Source organism: Tinamus guttatus, unplaced genomic scaffold (assembly GCF_059628265.1).
Source record: "Tinamus guttatus ecotype Peru unplaced genomic scaffold, ASM5962826v1 Tinamus_guttatus_pri_ptg000218l, whole genome shotgun sequence".
Lineage (NCBI taxonomy): Eukaryota > Metazoa > Chordata > Aves > Tinamiformes > Tinamidae > Tinamus > Tinamus guttatus.
In genome coordinates, this window is record NW_028288752.1 from 4374413 (window position 1) to 4394678 (window position 20266).

A 20266-nucleotide genomic window follows, 5' to 3' on the forward strand; every position below is an offset into this window, starting at 1 on the left:
TTACCGCTCACTAGTTATAGTGTTCTTGTCATCTTTCATACCTAAGCTATTGTTTTCATTAAAACTGTCGCATTTGATTTCTTGCGTTTTACTCTCCCAGAATTCAGGATCTTTGTCTCTTACGTTGCTTTCAGCTTTCTGAGTGCGTGCAAGAAGCCTAAGAGCTGATTAAGGGAAAAACAGTTTGTAATTGTATCATTAACTGGCAAATGCCTCATCTCTTTCTCTCGCGTTGGTTGAAGTATTTTAATTTGAATGCGCCTAAATGTTAATTATGAACCAAATGCTGCAAGGAACAAAGAGAGGCTAAGGCATTTTATAGCCACGTGCATACAAAATATACCATTTGCTGAGTCGCCCCAGATATTCTGTGTGCACTGTTTGCTGGGCAGTTCATCATCACGCTGGGGTTCAGCAGAGTGCTGCAATAACTGCATAGCCTCTCCGTGTGATGCTTGGTGTGCCAGCACCACCCCAGCGTTAGTCGTCTCACTGTTAGAGGACCCTTAACTATAAAGATAACAAGTGGAAAGCTTTCAAGTTGCTCAAATTGCTGCCTTGCACTGTGGTTTATTAAAGGCAGCAGTAGAAAAATAGCTAAAATTGCCCTTGCTGTCTGCGTTTCTTTAGTTTCTCACATTTAGGCATAGGTTGCTGAAGCTTCTTTCTGAGTTCCTCCAGATGATTTCTTTGAGAATGGTGGTCTACATGGGCTCCCCTGGAGCTTTTATTCCTTTCTGCTTAGAAGGCTAATCACTGTGGATAGCTTAATGGGTCGCATAATGCCTTGTCATAATTACTGTAGGTATTTCAAATGTGCCGTTTACTGTGATAGGAAAATATTTGCAAATCCACTCAAAGCGTTGAATAGCAACAGAGTTCATCTGTTGGGCCCGTGAATGGGAATCCACAAGGTGGAAACGATTCAGCTCCGTTAAATTGAGAGCTGCTTTACGGGGAGCTGCCAAAAGTTCAAGCACGGAGATGGGAACAAACGGCAGAGCTGGAAATTGAGGACAGCCTGCAACGGCAGAGCTGGAAATTGAGGACAGCCTGCAACGTGCTGTAATTAAATCAGCCTTTTATTTGCAGTGTTTCCTTTCAGTGCTGAACAAGGTGACAGTCACCAAGGTGTGTGTACCCATGACTTGCACAGCCAATGTGTATTTCATGCCTTCTGGATCCAGCGCATCCACGGCACGGTGTCCCAAGGAATGAAATTAGTATGTGCAGACCTCTTGGGTGCCGTTTTTGTCTTTAATAAGCTACCTTTCTTTAGAGGGCTTTTCTCCCACTGCTGGATGTTCCTTTTGCCAAGTTATTGTTGGTGTAAATCTTACCTGGATGACTGCATCTAACGTATCCATACATTTTTACCGTTCCAGTTAAAGCTGAGCTGCTGCAATTGAATAAGAAATCAAATAGATATGGGAGTACGATCCTACTTGGAATTACGCTTTCAGAAATGGCACTTTCTTGCATATGAGGTCTTTGTATATTAGTCCTGTAGCTGCTAATCTCGGTGCTCCTTTATGACTCTTTTCCTTCCCTTGGTTGTTAGTGCGGGAGGAAAGAGGCTGGGCTGTGGTCATTCCCATGCTCAAAAGACCTGTACTCTGCCTCTTTACTGATGCAAACTAACTGTTTTCTGGGTTTTCTTGGGGACTGTTTTATTGTTACTAATGGCCTCCTTTGACCTGTGAAGCCGTTGCCTTTGGCATGCAAAGGCTTGCTGAAATCATACACCGGCAGGTGTGATTCCCGTCAAGTCCATTTGGCTTTGTAGAGCCAGCAATTAGGAACAAGCGTGTCCTTTTCTTAAGCTGCGAGGTGTTTTGGGGGTTGGTATGCAGACAACATTCAGGTGAAAGCACATGTTGCCGTTGTCAGCTGTATATCAGTGGAGGGAGGAATTATGAGCTAGATTGATATTCTTGTAAGGAATCGACTCTCTGGCTGTGTAAAGTGGGCTAATTTTCTCTTGTACCGAACGTGGCTATTTAAGTGGGAAATAGCAGAAAATATTTTATAAAGTGCCAGAAATTATATTGCTGCAACCCTTCAGAATCCTCAGGCAAAGTTCTTGCTCTGGTCTTCATCATCATTATCGTAATGCTCCTTGGTCCTTGTGTCCAGCACTCTGAATACTAAAATCATTCAAGCAGTCTTTTTTTCCAGAGGAAAACTCCTTCATTAAAGCAGATTTGGCTCAAGTTCCTTTTTCTGATACCCCATTCCTCATGCTGCTATTTTTTATTGGTGATCTCACCCATAAAAGCAGGTGGTCACCATGAATTATAATCCCTGTTGCAGATGAACTTTAATTTTACTTGCCATTCAGGGTTTGCCCTGGCTGGGGAGACTTGTGCTAGTCTGCAGAGCTAAGTGATGGATAAAACGTGACGTCAGCAAAGCAAATCAAAGCATGGGAATACACCAATATCCTGCCAGGCAAGGACAATGGGAGCCTTTCGCTTAAGAATGGAGCTGCAGGAATGTGGGGCTCCATGATTTCTACCTCTTTTAAGATGACTTTGCAAGCAGTGATACTCTCCAGGGTCACCTATTTGAGGTTTATTGTCTAATGAAAGGGTTTGGATAGGCTTGGAATAAGATAAAAGAAACACGTTAGTTAAAATGCACGGTCTGTGGCTGACTCTGGTACCCTGATCCGTCTCTAGAGGCCACTTAGTTTAGCCATTTGATACCTGGCATAACTGTTTCCCGAGGACTGCAGGTAGCCCCTGGAGATTTCCCGTCTTTCTCAGACCGAACGTCTTTCGGTAATAGCGAGCCACAGGCTAACCTAATGAAAGCTCCCAGCAGAGGAGAAATGAAAGGAGAAATATCTCTGTTCTTGGCCAAAGAGAATAAAATACGCCTAAATAGGTGGCAATTACTTTGATAAAATAATTAGGTAGGCTTGATAGCATGTAGAGTATGGTCATCCGGGCAGCTTTCCTGCCAGGTCCTCAGTGTGCCTTGTGCACCTTTAATTAGGATTAGATGGAGGTGATGAGGTGTAATCTTCCCTAGCTCTCCAGGATGCTGCTGTTCCAAAAATGGTCTTTTTCTTTGCTTCAGAAAACCCGGAAATGCTGAAGTTGGTCATTAACGATGTCCCTTGCCTTTATTCAGATGTACCTGCAGGTGCTTTTGAGCCTCTGTTGCTGCGTCGTCTTCACCGTGGCGTGGGTCCTGCGTTAGTGAACAATGAGACGTAAATCAATTTGTTAATCTGATGAAATTTGCTGTTGAATGTAATTACTTTTGGAGACATGCAATTACATGCTGATTTTTCAAGAACAGGCGAACTGGCATCTTCTGCTGGGGGTGGAAAGATTTGAGACGGAACAGTTAAATGATACTTTAAAACATGAAACAGCTGCTTCCTTTTATCTGCTTCTGCCCCCTTTTCTTCTGATGACATTTTCTCCTTTTAAAAGTTGTTCCCTTTCATAGCAAGTAATATTTTTGTTAGTACCTTCTTTAATACTTGAGAATTGGGATTTCTCTCAAACTCATTTAACCCTTTTGAGGAGGTGTTGTGGATGTTAATGCTTTTCCCTGCAGTAATGATTTGTGCCCTAATAACTCAATGCTAATATTCCTGGAAAACTGCTCACACTAAGTTTTTCTGAAGTGCTGTATCATTGCTTTTTTATTATGTATTTTTTTATTTTAACGCCCTTAACTACCCATTGAAATAGTGCTTTGTTTTTCCTCCTTCCCACACCTTGAGCTGCATGGTCGGGATGATCAGCTGCTTGGTTAGCGAAGTTATACTTGGGTTGACTGGGTTTGGGTTCAAGATGACACTTTATCAACGATAGTTTTAGCTGTACCTGTAAGGAAGGAAGGTTCAAAGGCAATTTGACTCTTGATATATATATATTTTTCCCCCTTGAAACTAGGAAAAGTAATTTTCAGTGCAGACTTTAATGTTACAGAGAGGATAAGTTAGGATAAACTTTTTGGGGGTGTGAGAATAAGGTGTATATGGATTGCCTTGCATTTAAGGAAGCTGGCCTTTTTCTTTTATCATGATGGGCTGGACGAGCTATTATCAAAAAATACCGAGTTTATTTTGCATGGAAGCAAAGTGTGCATCAGACAGGCAATTAATTTCTCCAGGATGAAGCCCGGAGCAGTGATGTGCCGGTGCCTCACAGCTGCTCTAGTTCCGTGCTAAAGAGGTCTTCTTTAAAATATGGTATGCAATTGCTGAATGTACACATAAAACTCGGGTTCAAATATATTTCAGAAAATGAGCAAGGTAGACCTGCGCAGGGAAGCTTCTACAGCTACCAAAAGAGCTAGATATATTTCCTTATATGAAAGCTTATTTAAAGAGTCGAAGAGCAGTAAGCAGAGTTAACGAAGAGGAGAAAAATGCACTGGCAGTAAAATATAAGAAGCCTGAATACTCAAATGCAACAATAGATATTGCCTTGCTAAATTGCTGGGGGAAAATATGTCCTGTGCTAAAAAAGGATGACAAAACCAGAAAACTTCTGGCTCATTTAACTAACCTCGTGAAGGCAGAGCCACCAACACTTGAATAACAATTTTCGGATGTCTCTACTTTTGTTAAGAATAAACTGTTCTTGGACTACTGTTAAATGTTTTCCTTTCTTTCTAAGTTTCAGGACTTCCTAGTTTCAAGGTGTCCTGACTGTACGGACGGCTCATGCTTGCATCCCTGTGAACAAGCGCTGTAAAGAGTTGGGATCACGACAGCGTAGCCATGACCAGTCCAGTGCTATATTATAAATCCACTGAGTGTTTTGGGGAAGATTGTCTTCTTTTTCTAAATGAGAGCTGTTTCTCCTTACTTACAAATGTCACGTAGGGTTATTTCTTAAAAAAACATGCAAGACTGCTGCCATCAGGGCATTCCTACTGCTGGACCCCAAGTGGCATTAACTAGCGTGCGTATTCCGATCACGGTGGTGAAGTAAGTCACGATAAATTACTTGTCTAGTCATTCTTTTTATCTGGGAAGTTCTCCGTGACTTAATTTTTCCCTACCCAGCAGTGTTATTTTTTCATCTTAAGATTTCTGTAACACAAAATGATAGAAGAGACTCTTGAAAAAGATAAAAAAAACTTGATGAGTAAAACAGTCTCGTCTATGAGTTCTGACTTCCTAGCTCTTAAAAGGCTGTTATTGATACTGCTTAATGAGTCAGTCCTTTGATCAACTTTATACGGACTTGAATACACTGTGATCCACAGTGTAAAGTTTCTTTCTAGAGTCCCTCATGCTTTTCCTCTCATTTTATGAAAGAAACATATATCAGCCTGCCAGTTCTGCAAATCTGTAAAGCTCCCCCCTGCATTTTATTTTGTGGCTGTGTGAGTGCACAGTTTTAAAAAGCCTGAAATGTGCCTGTGTCTAACTTTCAAGTGTCTTGGAAATGTTTTGTTCTTTTATCTTTTTATTTATTTTCCTACCCTCACAAAAGCGGTGTGTTGAAAGACATGTTTTTCACCTTCTTAAGATCACTGCTGCTTCACATAGTAACCTGACATTGAATTTCAAATGGCTTATGGCTTCAGTATTACCTAATGGAGTGAGAAACGTAGCCCCTAAAAGATGTTTTTGGTATTCATATGAAATATTTGTTTTGTTACTTAAAATCCTTACAACTTCTGCAGACACTTTTGAGGCTGGCATTTTGCAAACCTTTTGTGGGTCAGCTTGATAAACCTTTTAAATTATTCATTCTGCGCAGTCCTTGGAAATCACGGTTTCCGCTGAGACTTTCTTTGCTTCTTCTTCTCTAATAACCCTGTAACACTGAGCTCCAGCCTGCATTTATTTCCAGTATTTTCTTTGGTCAGAAGTGATGCAAGACATAAGGTTTTGCCCATTTCCACCTGTCAGCTATTTTGCAGCCTTAAAAAAAAAGTTTTTAAAAAAGTGCTATTCCATATATAGTGGCTTTGCTTTTTCTTCCCGATTTCTGTTTGGCTACTTGTGTTGTAAGGGTTTTAAGAAAGCAGCTTTCAGAACTGGTGTCAGTTCTAATGCCGTCCTTCCTGCTGGCATCCAGGCAGCAGAGCTCGGTAGTGGAGAGGCCCTGGAGGGCTGAAGACCGGCTAAGGAGGAGCATTTTAATGCTGATGGCAAACTTTCCAAAGCACAGGGTACTGCCTGCCTTCGCTATTTGCTTTTGCCATTTTTAAAAAATAACCCAGAGCTGCCTTGTGTCTAGAATAATTTTTGTATTAACATAACCCACATCCCTTTAACATATAGAGTTTGTAAATGTTCTCTTCTTAAAAGATTCTCGTGATGGCGAATGGAAGGCTTGGTAACTGGAGTGTTATTCTCAAGTGCAGATTAAATACCTGCTTTTCTCCTTTCTGGGGCAGGAATGAACTGCCCAGTGCACTGTGAGCAAAGTGGCTGTTGTTCTGCTATGGAGATTTGTCTCGTGAAGCTCCTCTCCACTCGCCGGACCCGCTTCCCTTGCCGGCTTTAGCACGTCCGTGCAGTGTCCCTGCTGCCAGGTTCAAGATAATGTGAAACAGCTTTGCAGCATAAACACATCTGAGTTCCAGTACAGGGGTTGATATTTTATATAGGTTTCCGAGACGTCTCCAATTTTCAACTTGTTGATTTTAAACCTGCCAGTGGAAAATGTGCGTTTTCTAAGATGAAGGTTTTTATTGCATTGTTTTTCTCGGCTGAAATTCCGCACAAAGGAATGAATTCCTTACCTGCAGCTCATTTAAGAGCATGACCTTTTAGCAAAGTTTTTTCCCCCTTCTCTATTTAAACTTTTAGAAGAGAAATAGCATGAAGCACAGTTTTTGTACAGTGGTTAAGAAGGTCCCGTTACTTATATGTTATAGGATTAAAACTGTCAACATCTATGACTGTTCCTAGAATAGAAATTCCCTTCCAAGGATTTTTTTACCAGACCTTTAGGTCACTCTTCTAGATTGCCACTGGCACGGTCTTGCTAGTTTGTACACAAGCAGAAAACCCTTCTTGGACAAAACGAGCACTATAGAAGCGAGTTTTGGGCAACAACAGCAATGTGACAGCATCTTTTTGCTTCACTTTTTTAAATTTCTGCCCTCTTCCGTTTGCATTTCATGCCTACAATTTGAGTTCAAAAATATTGAATTGGGCACCTTACCAATACACAGATTTTGAGGGGCCAACAGTAAAGATTTTGTCTGCCAGACATTCACAAAGTTGAGAGAGGCTTGATTTTTGTTGTCAAGATGTTAACATATTTCTAATGAGTTTTTTTTTTTTTTTTGTAAGTGAAAACTATAGTACTGCTTGTTGCTAAAAGTGCTTAATATTACTGGTCTTTATCACCAAATCATAATAATTTACCTGAACTTTATTGCAGTTGCCATGAGGTTCACCATTCTTGTCTTCAGTCTCACTATGTGAAAATCCCCCAGAATGGATTCAGTTCTCAAGAACCCAAATAAGGAGTTTTAACAGAATTGGTGATGGGTTGTGCTCTGTATTTTGGAGAGTGATTTCCTGAAGTATGGGGGAATTGTATGAACCTTAGGCCTCTGCTTCCCATGGAAATTCCTCTTACAATGCTTTGAATTCTAACTTTCCCACCTGAGCTTGTTGGATCTGTTGATGATATTCCTGAATACTCCCTCATCTCTTTACAAAGCTGCTGGTAGATTTTGCTAAAACCATTTCAGAAGTTACCTGAACTTTCATTTCCACCTCTTAGCTTGAGGCTGCTGCACCTGTGGAACCAGTGGAGCCTCATTGCTGCAGTGTGCAGCCCAGGATCTTGCTGAAAACCTCCTTTTTCTCGTGTTTCAGTCTGCAAAGTTGGGCTTGGGACTGAACCGTAGGTGTGAGCTCCTTCACTAGCTTTCCGTGGAGGCTGTGCAGCAACATCTGGTTGAGAGAAGAGTTGGGAACGCACTAAATTCTTACAGTAACGCTTACCAGAAATCATCTTTCCTGATGTCACCGATAAGTGTGCCACCGTGGTTTGTGGTCCTGATGTGGCCCGCACGGTGCGAGAGCTCTAGGGAAGGAGCATCCAGCAAGGGACCCTCAGGCTCACGTGGCTGATGGTGGAAAGCAAAGGTGACAGAGGGCTATGGGAAGGGAAGATGTCCTTTTGGGTATTTACGCAGTGCTCATCAGAGCAGAGCTGGCCTTGTCTTGGGCTCCTCAGGGGCTTTTGATGGCATGTTCTTGCATGAACGTGCGTGCGGTGCCTGAGCTAAGATTGTCCTCCCAGTAACAGGACTTTTGAGAACATTGTTTTCTACAGCACTTTAAATTTCAGTGTGCATCACCACTCAGCACCTGGCTGCTTATGGAACAGCTACTGTCAGTGTGTCAGGTTTGCGTGGTAATTTTTCTGATGCCGGGAATTGGGGGACTAAATCTTAAGTACTATTTTTAATTTAAAGGCAACTATGCTCATGTTTGCTCTGCATAGCAATCTGAGAGCTCACATAGGGAGACAAAGCAGATATAATTGGTGTGTCTGAGCCAACTGCTGACTGCAGCCAATTAGCGGAAAAGTGACAATTTGTGACTACTGCAGTAAGGCAGCACTGTATTAGAATGTAAATCGATTTTCATCTCGGTATAACTTCAGAAGTATAACTTCAGAACTAGTTTTTATGTTTCCACAACATTAAACGTTTGCACCATAAAGTTCAGTGGCTTAGTTAGTATTACAGCAAGTGAGAAGTCGGTCATTTATCTCTTTCATTGCTTTTCCACATAGGAGCAGTGTGGTTCGCAGTAAGTATTAGGTGTGAAAATCAAACTTTACTTGAAATTTTATTTTTATTTATTGTAGAAAGTAAGCCTCAATGGGCAAGCCCCTCAAGTTGCTCCAAGTGTGCCAAAAGTTTTTCTTCTTCAAAAGGAAAAAGCAGCCCTGTGTGTTGAGCACGCTTGATTAAAACTGCCTTTTGAGGGTCTGGTGGTTCTTCTAATGAGAGTGGGAGCAGATCAGTCATAAAGCTAGAAAGACTTGTCTGGAGCCTCTCTGCTTGTTGTGATCCAAATCTGAAGCTTTAGCTATCAAATCAGCTGCTGTTACACCTAAATAAAATGGTTTTTTTTTTTCTTTTTCTTTTTTTCCTGGCTCTTGACTGAGATCAGGCTTGGTACTAATCAACCACTAATCTTCTATGTGAAGATGGGTTTCATCCAAGAACAAACTGTCTTTCTAGTTGTGGTAACCGAAGACTCACCCCAGAAACAGGGCAGGTTTACATTCTCCTTGAACACCAACAGTGGTAAGAGCTGTGGTTAGGCTGTTTTTGTGAAAATCATGGTTTCTTCACAGTTGTTAAGATCATCCTATTGTATTTACCTCTTCTCATAAGACTAGATTGCAAGTTGGATCCATGCAAATGCAATCCCCCTTGTCTCTAACGTTTTGTGATGTGCTAGGCCATGTTGGTTGTACCTGAGGAATAGCAGGTATAACAGAAGGAAGTAAAGAAAGAACAGATATTTATGGGGCGTATGAACATCTTGTTCTTTCCACGTGTGATTCAGAAGGTTAACACAGAGGACAGGGGTAGTCCTGACTTAGCCTAATTTTCTTTATTTTACGGTTGCTTCCATAATGAGAGCTGGAAGGTAGAAATAATTACAGTAATGAAGCATTTTTACGAAAATTTCAAACATAATTAAATCCTAATTGTGGGACATGTTGGTCAGGCCTCTGACTGGAATTGGTTTCCTTGTTCGGCTTCTACGGCCAGAAATTATCTGATTCATCTTGGTCATGTCTGCAGATTTGCGATGAGGAACAGGAATGCAGACTGTTTAACCTCCTTACCAGGCTTCTAGCATGACCTTTTCCCAGGCTTTACCACTCTTGGTCAGATTTAAAACAGTAAGATCTACTTTTATGCTTATTACCACATCAGAGGACTTTGCAAGGGAAAGGCAAAGTGCTTCCTATAACCCTGAATCCCAGATTTGAGTTGTTCTTCCACTGAATCATCTTCTGTCTAAGCCGAAGGGACATCTTGACCCAGTTTCCAGTCTATCTGTGTTCCTTGATACTGTAGGCTAAGTAGAAGATTTACTAATCATTTGTGATTTTCTTTTTGCTGCTCAACATTTGGGCCAATTTACGTGTTTTACTGCAAACTTATCTTTACATTCAGTCCAGCAGTAGGATGATGGTGGAGACCATTCAGGGAGGAGAAAAGGGAATCTCGGCTAACCCAGGAGATTAGCCCACAACTGAAAAGGTGGAAAGTTGTGGTTAGGATCACATTTGAGACATGCGAGAGGCTGGCAGGTCAGCCTTAGGGTGCAGAAGAGGCCTGTGGCCTTCTGGAGCAGCAGTTGGAGACCAGGTGAGATGCCCTGTTGAAAAGCCGTAGGTACTTCTGTGTAGGCAAATTAATGGGATACTTTATGGATACGTGAAACTAAGTGCTGCTCCTGGGAAATGAAGTCACCTAAATTCCAGAGGCTGTGCTTTGGTGCCTTCATGTGCCCTAGGTGTTTTAAGCTCCCATTGTAGATGGAGATGTTGTCTTGAGACCTGCAGCTGTTCAGTTGATTCATTGATACCTACCTTGACCAACTGAATCACTCTCTAGACTCCCCAAATGAGGCATCTTGTCCTCTCTTCCCTTGTATTGTTTCTGTGTCTGTCTCATCTGTTGGGTGAGCTCTGTGCTCATTTAATGAGTCCCCTTAGCTCGTTAGAGGTATCTGCTGAGCACCAAAGCCAGGGTAAGTGAAGCAGTGGCAGCACGTGGCAGAGCTGAGTTATTAGATGGGCTCAACCTCACCGCAAGCTGTTGGAGTTGGCTTGCTGTTCTGGTTGAGTGGACCAAGAGCAATATGTGTTTTGTGCCATGGGTTGCATTAGGGGCACATTGTATTGGTTATTTAATGGTGATTTACAACCAGTAATGATGTTTCTCTTGAGCAAAAAAGCGTTCCTTTCCCCCATCATTGGCGTAGAGGGCAAAATTAATGTTTTGATGACTTTGGCATCACTCAAGAATACTTAAGACCCATTTGTTTTTCAGCTGGTCCTCTGACAAGGAACAGAGGCACTTACAATTCTGGTCACAGCTTCCTCGTACTGTTGTCTGTATTCTCCAAGGTTGAATTGAATTCTTGCCTCTAACCGTGGAAGAAAAAAAGAAAGGAAGAGGAGAAAGTGGAGGTGCTGAGGAAGAAATGCAGAGGAAGATGTACGTAAATGTCATCGACAGCTTGTTTGGCTGATGTTTTTATCTCTTTGGAAATCCTTGGAGCTTCCAGCCTTACGTGCTACTTTTCTGTTCATTAACTTCGGCACCAGGAGTATGTTTGAATAGAAAGCAAATCAGCCCAAATTCTTCGCACTTCCATGTTTTTCAGAGTGCTGTATGGTCCTGTGGGCTCGTAAAACACCAGTACTCCAGTGTTCTCCCACCTACCAGGGTAGGTTAATGGATCTAGCAGTGGGGACCCGTGTGAAATCTTTTGAGTTCACAGCGAGTATCAAACTCCAGTAGCTGGCCTCATGTTGCATCTTCTCTGCTGCTGTTATCTGCTTTCCAAAGTTTAATTAGGCTTTCTTTTTACTTCCTTTGGAAATCCTTCTCTAGGAGGGTGTCCTCTGGAAAATAGCATTTCCAGGCTCACTTTTTCTCAGTCTTAGGTAGGTGTTGGAAAAAAGAGGTAGCCCTGATGCAAATTGGCTATCAAATAGTATAGAGGGGTAAAAATACAGCGCATAAATAATCCTGCATCATTAGTGAAAGAAAGATGATTCCTGTGTTTGGTCATGTCTTCTCAACCAAGCAGGTCCCAGAAATGCTTCAAATAGTGCTGTGGAAATGCCGTACTGGAAATGTTCTTTAGTACATCAGGAAATAGTCAGTATTAGTATTCCCTATCTGAAAGAGTTGTCTATGAGACATCATTTAAGGCAGGGAGATATTTGCCCCATCTCTGTTGTTTGTGACGCATTATTAGTTTGGCTCCTATCAACGTAAAAGCGGCAATAACTTCCAGCAGAAGAGGAAGGAGCTCTGTTGTGCTGATCTATCTGTAATTCTGTTTGTTAAAGGTATGTGAGAACACTCCTTAAATTTGTTTCTTGTTTTATTTAACTTACTGGAAAAATGTAAATTCTCATTAGTCTGTTGACACTCATTTTTCTTAGGAGTATGCAAAATTCAAGTACCTCTAATGAATCCAGAGGACTCATAAATCAAATGAGGGAATAGAAGCATAAATATGTTTAGTTGTGATTGCACTTACAGATTTAAGGTGAGCTTGTTTCAAAATAGGAAGTTGCCTGAGTCAGCTGGACCCTGTGTTTTGCACAAAATTATTTTCATGAAATGATTTTTATGTTTCTTCTCTCCTGAAACACTAATCCTTGCACTGATGCAAACCGATTGATGGGGTGTAATCATCCTGGCTTGTTAGTCAAACTTTGTATCAGTCACAAGTTGCACTTGAGCTCCAGAAGTATTTTTACTTTGAAAATATACAAGTTGTTATGGAAAAGTCAGTTGGGTTCAATTTGCTTTTGCTTTACGCTTTGCTTAAATGTTTTTGAAAGGAGTTTGCAGTGGTTTCAAAACTTAATGCAGTTTTCACTTTGTAGAGCAGCCTCATTTTCTTTTTTTACCCCAATATTTATGCTCATAAAATAATAAAATAAATTTAAACTCTCAATATATTATTTTTATCTGTTCATATGCCCAGCCATTTTCTTTTTTCTGGAAAGTAGCCAAATTTGTTAGATACTTCCAATGATGTGACGTTTGTAGAAGCTGGGAGCCTTGCATTTCTCCGCTATCTTTTCAGATCAGATAAACCCCAGCTTTACAGTAGTCTCTTAAAATAACATTGTTATCTGCTCTCTTTTGATCTTAATTATTTAACAACACTGTCTTTATGTCTAAGAATCTAGAATAAAACGGCTTGGAAGGACATTGTGGAGGAAGCAGGTACAGTTTGGTGCCTGCAGCAGGCTCAGGGCATCCTTGCAAGAGATGCCCAACATACTCCTACAGCTGCGCTGCTTAGTGCTTTGACACAAATTTAACTTCTTTTTTTTTTTTAGGATGTATGAATTTTTCTGCTATGATTTAAACATGGTTGAAAATCTGAGCCCCTTAAGAAATTTCTATCATGTTTTTCCCTGTATTTGAAACAAACTTTCCCGTTATAACTGCTACTTCTAAGCGAACTTTCTATGTAGCTGAATTAATCCTAGGAATAGATCATATTAGAGGTAATTAAGTTTTAAGCAAGCAAACCATTAACAATTATGATACTAAATTGCCTGTGACACGGATTGGTCAAGTTTAATAGCATGAAGTGTTTTCGGCTTGTGGGAAGTAAATTGCAAAAACCAACTTCAGCTTTTTCTTTGTGTATAAGATACAGATTCCTCAGAGCTTTTTGGTATCAGTTTAGAGAGCCCTTCACAGTCTCATAATGTAACATAATTTTATTTGAATTGCACATAAGCATTTTCAGTCTTTGTGGAATCTGTCTTGCTTCAAAATCAGCAGATACTTGTTTCTTCTTTGCCTTCTAGTTGGAGAAAGTTTTGCTTTCTGTCACACCCGCAGGTCCTAATGATCCTCTTCAGAGAACATGCATGGTTCAAATTTCTCTTTCTATAAAAGGATATTTGAATATATGATATGAGCATCATAGGTATTCTTAGACCCTGTTTCTATATGCTGGAAGTACTGCATGCTTGTATTTTAGGTTGTGATATTTTGCTAGGAAAACCCTTTGCCTTGAAGAAATGCCCCCAAAATATAAATCCGTTCTCCCCACCTCAATTACCATCCACCAAATTTTAAAATATGCAATCTTACTTGCTCTCTTTTTTTCTTCCAAATTGCAAAGCTATCGAGAAGCACTTTATATGGAAAAAATCAGCAAGAAACTATGCGTCTTGCAATTCATAGCCAGTAGTATGGAGAGATCACGAGCATATGGTCTGCAGGTTTCAAGGAAGCTTTCCAACAAAACACAAGTAGTCTGGTGTGTACCCTAAAGGAGGTTTCAACTTAAGAGTGTTTCAGCATGATCATGAGAAAATGATTTTTGGCCGCCATCTGTACCAAGCTGTACTGGGCATTTAAAACAAATGGACTGAAGGAAGGTGTTGGTGGGCATGGGAAATCCAAGCCCTACCTCATTTTACAGAAATTAGGAATTTTTGAAATGTGACAATTGGGAGGGAAGATTGAACAAGGGATTTTCCTTTACCCTAACGCGATTGTAAATGCAGTTTATTGAGCGAAGTGCAAGCAAAGCCTCAAGTGAATTTAATTCACATTCAAAGCTTTTGCAGCGAATGTGCACGCTTCAGTTCAGGCTTGAAATAAGGTCAGATACTTCACGAAAGAGTTAATTTCCTGTTTGGAGGCCGAGATTGATAGTCAGAGGAAATAGGAGGTACCTGGAAAGAACTTCTGATTCCTAATATTGCCGAAGTTGCCGTTCTCTTGGCTTGCCTCGCCTCTGCTTTGTTATTTTTAACCAGGCTCCCTAATCTTTCCTTTTGCCTCTAACCACCTCCCAATTTCCTGTTCACTTCTTCCCTCTGTTTTTTGTCCAAAATATTCAGTTGTTTTTCCACTTTTCTTTGCAGTCTGAGGGGATTGCAGGAAAGTGAGTTAAAATGAATGCCATAGCTGTTTTTACAGTCTCTATCATCTTCTGTATTTCATGCCTTTTTGCTGCTCTCGGTGTAAGTTACTTATTCAAGCAGATTTTGATACAAGAATATGCTTTGAATAGGAGCGTGCATGTTAAACTTGTTAAAGGTGTACTTTGGATTGTAAACGGTAATTAAAAATGTTCTGCTTTAACTCTTGGAAAGTTGTGTGTTCAAATTGTTTTTGAACTAGTTTTCATTTTCTTGTTTTGTTTTGTTTTGTTTTTCTCCAAGGTGATTAACATATGTTTGTGGGTTTTTTTTTTTTTTCCTGCAGGCTGTTCTTGGAATAGTGCTGGAAGAGAGAGTTATTTGTTTTAGGCTCTTTCTTTGACTATATGGTTGCAGAAATAATGTGAAGTTGTAATTTACTTTTTTTTTAATAATGCTCAAAAATGTTAATTAACTTAAGTAAAGTCATATTTTATTGTAATCTTTTGATCCCAGCAGTGATGCATTTGTAAATCTAAATTTGTTTTACAGTAAGTAATAGAAAGCATTTGCTTTTCTTTTGCAGATTGCATTCTCACAACACAGCAACTTTATGGACCTGGTACAGTTCTTTGTGACATTTTTCAGGTACTTTTCATTTGAGACAGCTAAATGTGTCTTTCTTTAGAAAAGATCTTTGTTTTTCAATGCAATGATTTGTTGTTTCATTAAAAAAAAAATTAGATGTCTTGTTTACATGAGAGCCTAGCAAATGCAAATCCCTACTATATTTGAAGTATTTCATTAGGAATTTTATTAAGGAAGCTATCTGCACACCTTTGCAGAGGCATCTTGCCTTGTTCATGCACGGAAGAGTTGGTTAGAGGAAGAGGGGAAAGGTGTTCTGAAATTGGGAAGTTATTTCCAAAATGCTATAGAAGTGATCTGTTACATTACCATGTCAAACTAGTTAAATATCACTGGAGAAATTGCAGATATTCTGGCATAAAGGAAAGTAATTTTGCAAAAAAATTAACCATGGGCTAATTTAAGACTCTATTAGTAGCACCGGTGATTTAAGCTCAACTGCTGAATATACATAAATTTTAAATACAAGTGTTCATTTTGATACAGATGAAGCCAAATACCTTTCTGCTGTTCATGAACTGCTTGGTATGGGTCATTTCTTGGGGTAAAGTAAATTGATGACTCTGAGAGCAGCCCCAACAGAAGCAATTTCAATATTCAGGTTGTTTCCTCTTTCATTCTCCCCCAAAGTCTATCCCTAACGAGAAAATGAAGTCCCCAGAGCCCAGTGGGCATCTCTTTAAGGTTTCATAATCTGATGTGTCAGTCTCTATTCTAGGAGCTGTTAATACTCCACAAATATAAAACAGTATTTGCTCCATAAGGAGAACTCCCACGTGATGATTATGCGTGTATGTTTACTCCAGATCTTACAAGCTGTTTTAAAGCAGGCAATATTATGCCCATTTTAAAACATGCAGTAGATATAATATTTTGGTTGAAGTTCCGTGCTAGATATAATTAAATAAAAGGGCTCCATCTGGGTCTTTTAGACCAGTGTGTTTTTTATAGCATGTCACATGCTTTAAGACAGCTCCAGGTAAGCACCAGGCTTGACTTACCACCTTTCTTGCATTGACAGAGAATAAGTATTTACTCCTGGATCAGCCTTAAGAGGTAGTTCTGTTGAATCAAGCCCAGTCAAGGCCTCATCCTGAATATCTTCATTGCAAGTATAATTAGGGAAGTCATTGGTTCTTTGTCTGCTTTATAATAGCTGGTTTTGTTGAGCTGGGCTCCGCTTGCCACCTGATTAATCAGTTCAGTACTTTCCAGGCCCATATCATTTACATATGACAGTCTGAAACTCTTCAATACCAGCAATTCCTCCCATTATGTTATTATGGCATAACCAGTGTTTCAAGGAAAAGATACGTGTACTATATGCAGCAGTAAGTACCTGCATTTGAAAATGGTCATCAGGAAGTTAGATAAACAGAAGACAGTCACCAGTGATTGCCTTCCCTCTCCCTGTGTTATCACATGAATCTCCTGGAAAAGTAATAATTGCAACATTGCTTAACATGCCAGAGCGATAAGAACATATCTTTTTTGGAAGAAGTCAGTTTATCTGTGTTTTTTGATCAAGCATTTCTAATGCATTAAAAATTCTCTGTTTCTAGATCTGCAAAGTTCCATTCACAGTATTTTATAGTTGCTCTAACATACTCACTGACTGGTATATTAGAGCAGCTGTGTATGGGGACAACTTGTGACCCATCTATTTTTAATGCCCTTGGGTACAATTCATAATTTCATAATTTCAACCTTGTCTCCAAGGTTTGGCTAGGGATAAATAATATCTGATAGCTCCCTGTAACATCAGTGAGATAAGAGCTGGCTGAAAATTTGCGCACAGAGCGGGAGCAGTAAAAAGGCTTCCTGCAAAGCCTTAAAGACCGTTGGAAAGACCACATTTTGAATATAGACCACCTCTATCTCGGATAGGAGAAGCCTATCAATTCTTTGAGTACAGTGGGCACAAAAATAATCTTATTTTTATTCCAGAATCTGAATGTTTAGTATGATGTGCCATTCTGCAAGCAGCATTTTTCATAGCTGTCTTTTGTGCTGGCAGCAGGTACATTTTTCCATCTATGGGGCAACCATGTAGGAAAACAGGAGGTTTAAGTTCTCTTCTCGCTTCCTGTGCTGACATTGTGATGATTTAGGTAAAATAAGTCCCTTCAAAGTGCACTGGGATGCAAGTTACACTGCAAAACTCCAGTGCTGTTTCATCAGGCAGTGAGAAGCAGGACAAAATGTGGCTGCTGGGTTTGATTTCTGTTTAATGTAAGAACTGGGGCAGACACAGTATGCCCCACATTTAGAGGAGCTGCAAGACTCTGCAAACTCCTGGAGTCATGGGATTTGTCCCGGTGAGGTGCATGGCTGTGCATTACCATGGTTTTTTTTTGCCGCATGTTAATTTGTTATTTTAAGCTAAGAAAATGTCAGTAAGTAAAGGTTGAGTAAAATGACAAAGTTACAGGATCATTAATATTGCATTATAATTGGAGCAGCAGGAGAAATTATATTCTAACCATTGTTAACCTTTGTAAAGGCATCCCAAGCAAACTGTATTTTTCCATTTCCTCCTCTCAGCTTTTCATAACAGCTCTTTATTTTACAGATCTTGCTGTTTTCTTTCAGCAGATAAAGTTTGAGCTATTTTGACAGTCTCTGGTAAACATTGCTATTAGTGTCTGTGCTTCCCTATCTTCCAAAAATCACTTTATGCCATCACATGTGTCTATAATGTGTTATTTGTCACTGGTGTACCAACTATTTCACATACAGAAGATGCTGTGAAAAATATTTGTGGCTTCTAAGCTGGTATTACTAACCACTAATCCTTTCTCTTCCTTGCAAAGTATGTATCTATATGTCTTCTGAGCTTCTCTATTTTGTTGCCCTGTTCTTTGTAGAGATTCGTGATAGAAATATTAAGGCTGGTTGAAGCAAATCCCCTGACTTGCCTGAAGGGTCAAGGATGAAGGGAAGAAAACTGAGGCCAAAGGGTCCTGCCAAAGAAACTGTTGGGTCCTGCAGGGTGTAGAAGACCTGTAAAGTACATTTGCTGTCTCTAGTGGAGGGGAAGCCATGAGAGGTGGCATGGACCTGATGGCAACCATCCCTTGTTCTCCTTGCGAGACACAAGTGATGTTGGCCAAGCCACCTGAATGAGTCCATCTCGATACTTGCGGCTGTGATAGTGTGAGGGGGGAGTTAATCAAAGCACACTGAGATTTGGTGAAATATCTTCCCTTTCCATAAGATCTCATACTGAATTTCTTTATTTTTCTAAAGACCTTGCATGTTTTCTATTGTGCTTCTGCCACGTTTCTTCACCATATCCCATTTCTTGACTCTTGCATCTCTCTCCTTTCATACCTGTCCTTGAAATCTCCTTCTAGGGATATTCAACACTGTCTCTAGTCTCGTCATGATCATATGGTGCTTGCTAGATAAATGAGTCTTTTTTTCACAAATGAGAGAAACTGCAAGGGAAGATTTTTTTTTTTAAGTTATTTTTCTCCTCTTTTCATCACGGTATTATATGAATTTCTATGGCCTGTCCTAAGGTCTGAATGCACAATTGTGTATTTTATTTTAGTGTGAGTAATTGGGCTTATTCCTCAGGAAGACTTTAGAGGGAGCTGCGATTGTCATTGTACAAGTCAAGCAGATGGTTTAACATGCTGTATGTCAGTCTTTCTAGCCATAAACATTTGCCCAGTGCTTTTAGTTTGAGGGAATGGCTTGTTTCAATAAATCACATCTGGAGTTATGTTGTAGATGTTCAATATATTTTTTTTTTTTACTCAATAATTTTTCTCTAGAGCAGAAATGCTATTACTAAATATGTGCCTTTAAAATCCAGTCTGAATAGCTTTTTGTTTTTGCCTTGTTTTGTTTTTCTCCCGAGTAAAAGAAAGAGCTTGGAAATATCTGAGCGTGATTTGTAAAAACATGAAGAAAATTAGTAGTTCAACTTTCATGACTTTTTTTTTTTCCTGTGTTCTCCTCATGCCTCTTGAGTTAGTCCTCCATAATGATCACATGATGATCAGTGCATAGGGCCATCTGGTCTCTCCTCATTAATTAGTTTCATCATTATCGGTGCCCCTTTACGCTTTCAGCATCTACATTCTCCTGTGTCAGGGTGTGATAAAAACACATGGGGGTTTTGAATCTATTGATGGAGTGGGATTTAATTTACAGTCTGGGCATCTTAGTTTAGGTTTGTATTTGTGTGTTGTGTCTAAGCTGTTGTTTGAATAGAGCTGATGGGCTCCAGAGAGCAGTTTGGTTGCCAAACATCGGTGTCCACTTACAGGGCGGCCAAAAAGCTCTCCAAGCTCTGCTGTGTCCCTAGGAGATGTCCCATGAGATGAATGGAGAAGAACAATCTAGTCCAGAGGCTTGTGGAGAGGAGGAAAACTGAGAACAGCAGGGGTCTACTTGGCCACCACAGGGCTTTGTTACCTGCAGGCCTAGATCTCCTGGGAGATCTAGTAGCACTAGGCTGGGGTACCTTGTTCTCATGTAGAAGGGGAAATTCTTCAAAACGGAGGTCAGGGAGACGTTGTTTTCCGTGCCAGTTTTATCATATATCCAATGTTTTTTGAGGTGTTTTCCTGAGCGCCTAGACTTGCAAGGTATCAGTGGGTAGATGACAGAAAAACATGACGTGCCCCAAATGAGGTGGGTTATGACTTATTAAACCTTGCTACCGTCTTCAGCAAAAAAAAAAAGTAATTAATCTGCATTAAGCCATTAATCTGCATATCAGGTCTGTCTCTTTGCTGTTGGCTTCAAGTAGCAGTTTGGCAAGTGCCTACAGTGCAAACCCAGGACCCGCAGCAGTAAGAGAGGTGTCCAACCAGTCTGGTTTTGCCTGGCATCGTTGTACAGGCAGCTGCTTCAGCGTTATGTATTTGTTCCAACTATTTGGAGGTTAAGTGCATTGAGCGGTTAAAAATGTGACCTGTAACTCCCCAGCATATTAAAAGTTGCTTTTGGATACTTAAATAGCTTCCAATTCATCAAAATAA

At 40.2% G+C, this 20266-nt stretch overlaps 1 protein-coding gene across 1 annotated transcript in view; it reads left to right on the top strand.

Moving 5' to 3' along the window:
• ATRN (attractin) overlaps nucleotides 1–20266 on the top strand; it is a 121874-nt gene that overhangs the window by 74541 nt on the left and 27067 nt on the right. Inside the window, exon 25 of the mRNA XM_088524978.1 lies at nucleotides 15208–15269. Coding sequence (XP_088381104.1) covers nucleotides 15208–15269 — 62 coding nt within the window. The remainder of the gene's footprint in view (nucleotides 1–15207; nucleotides 15270–20266) is intronic.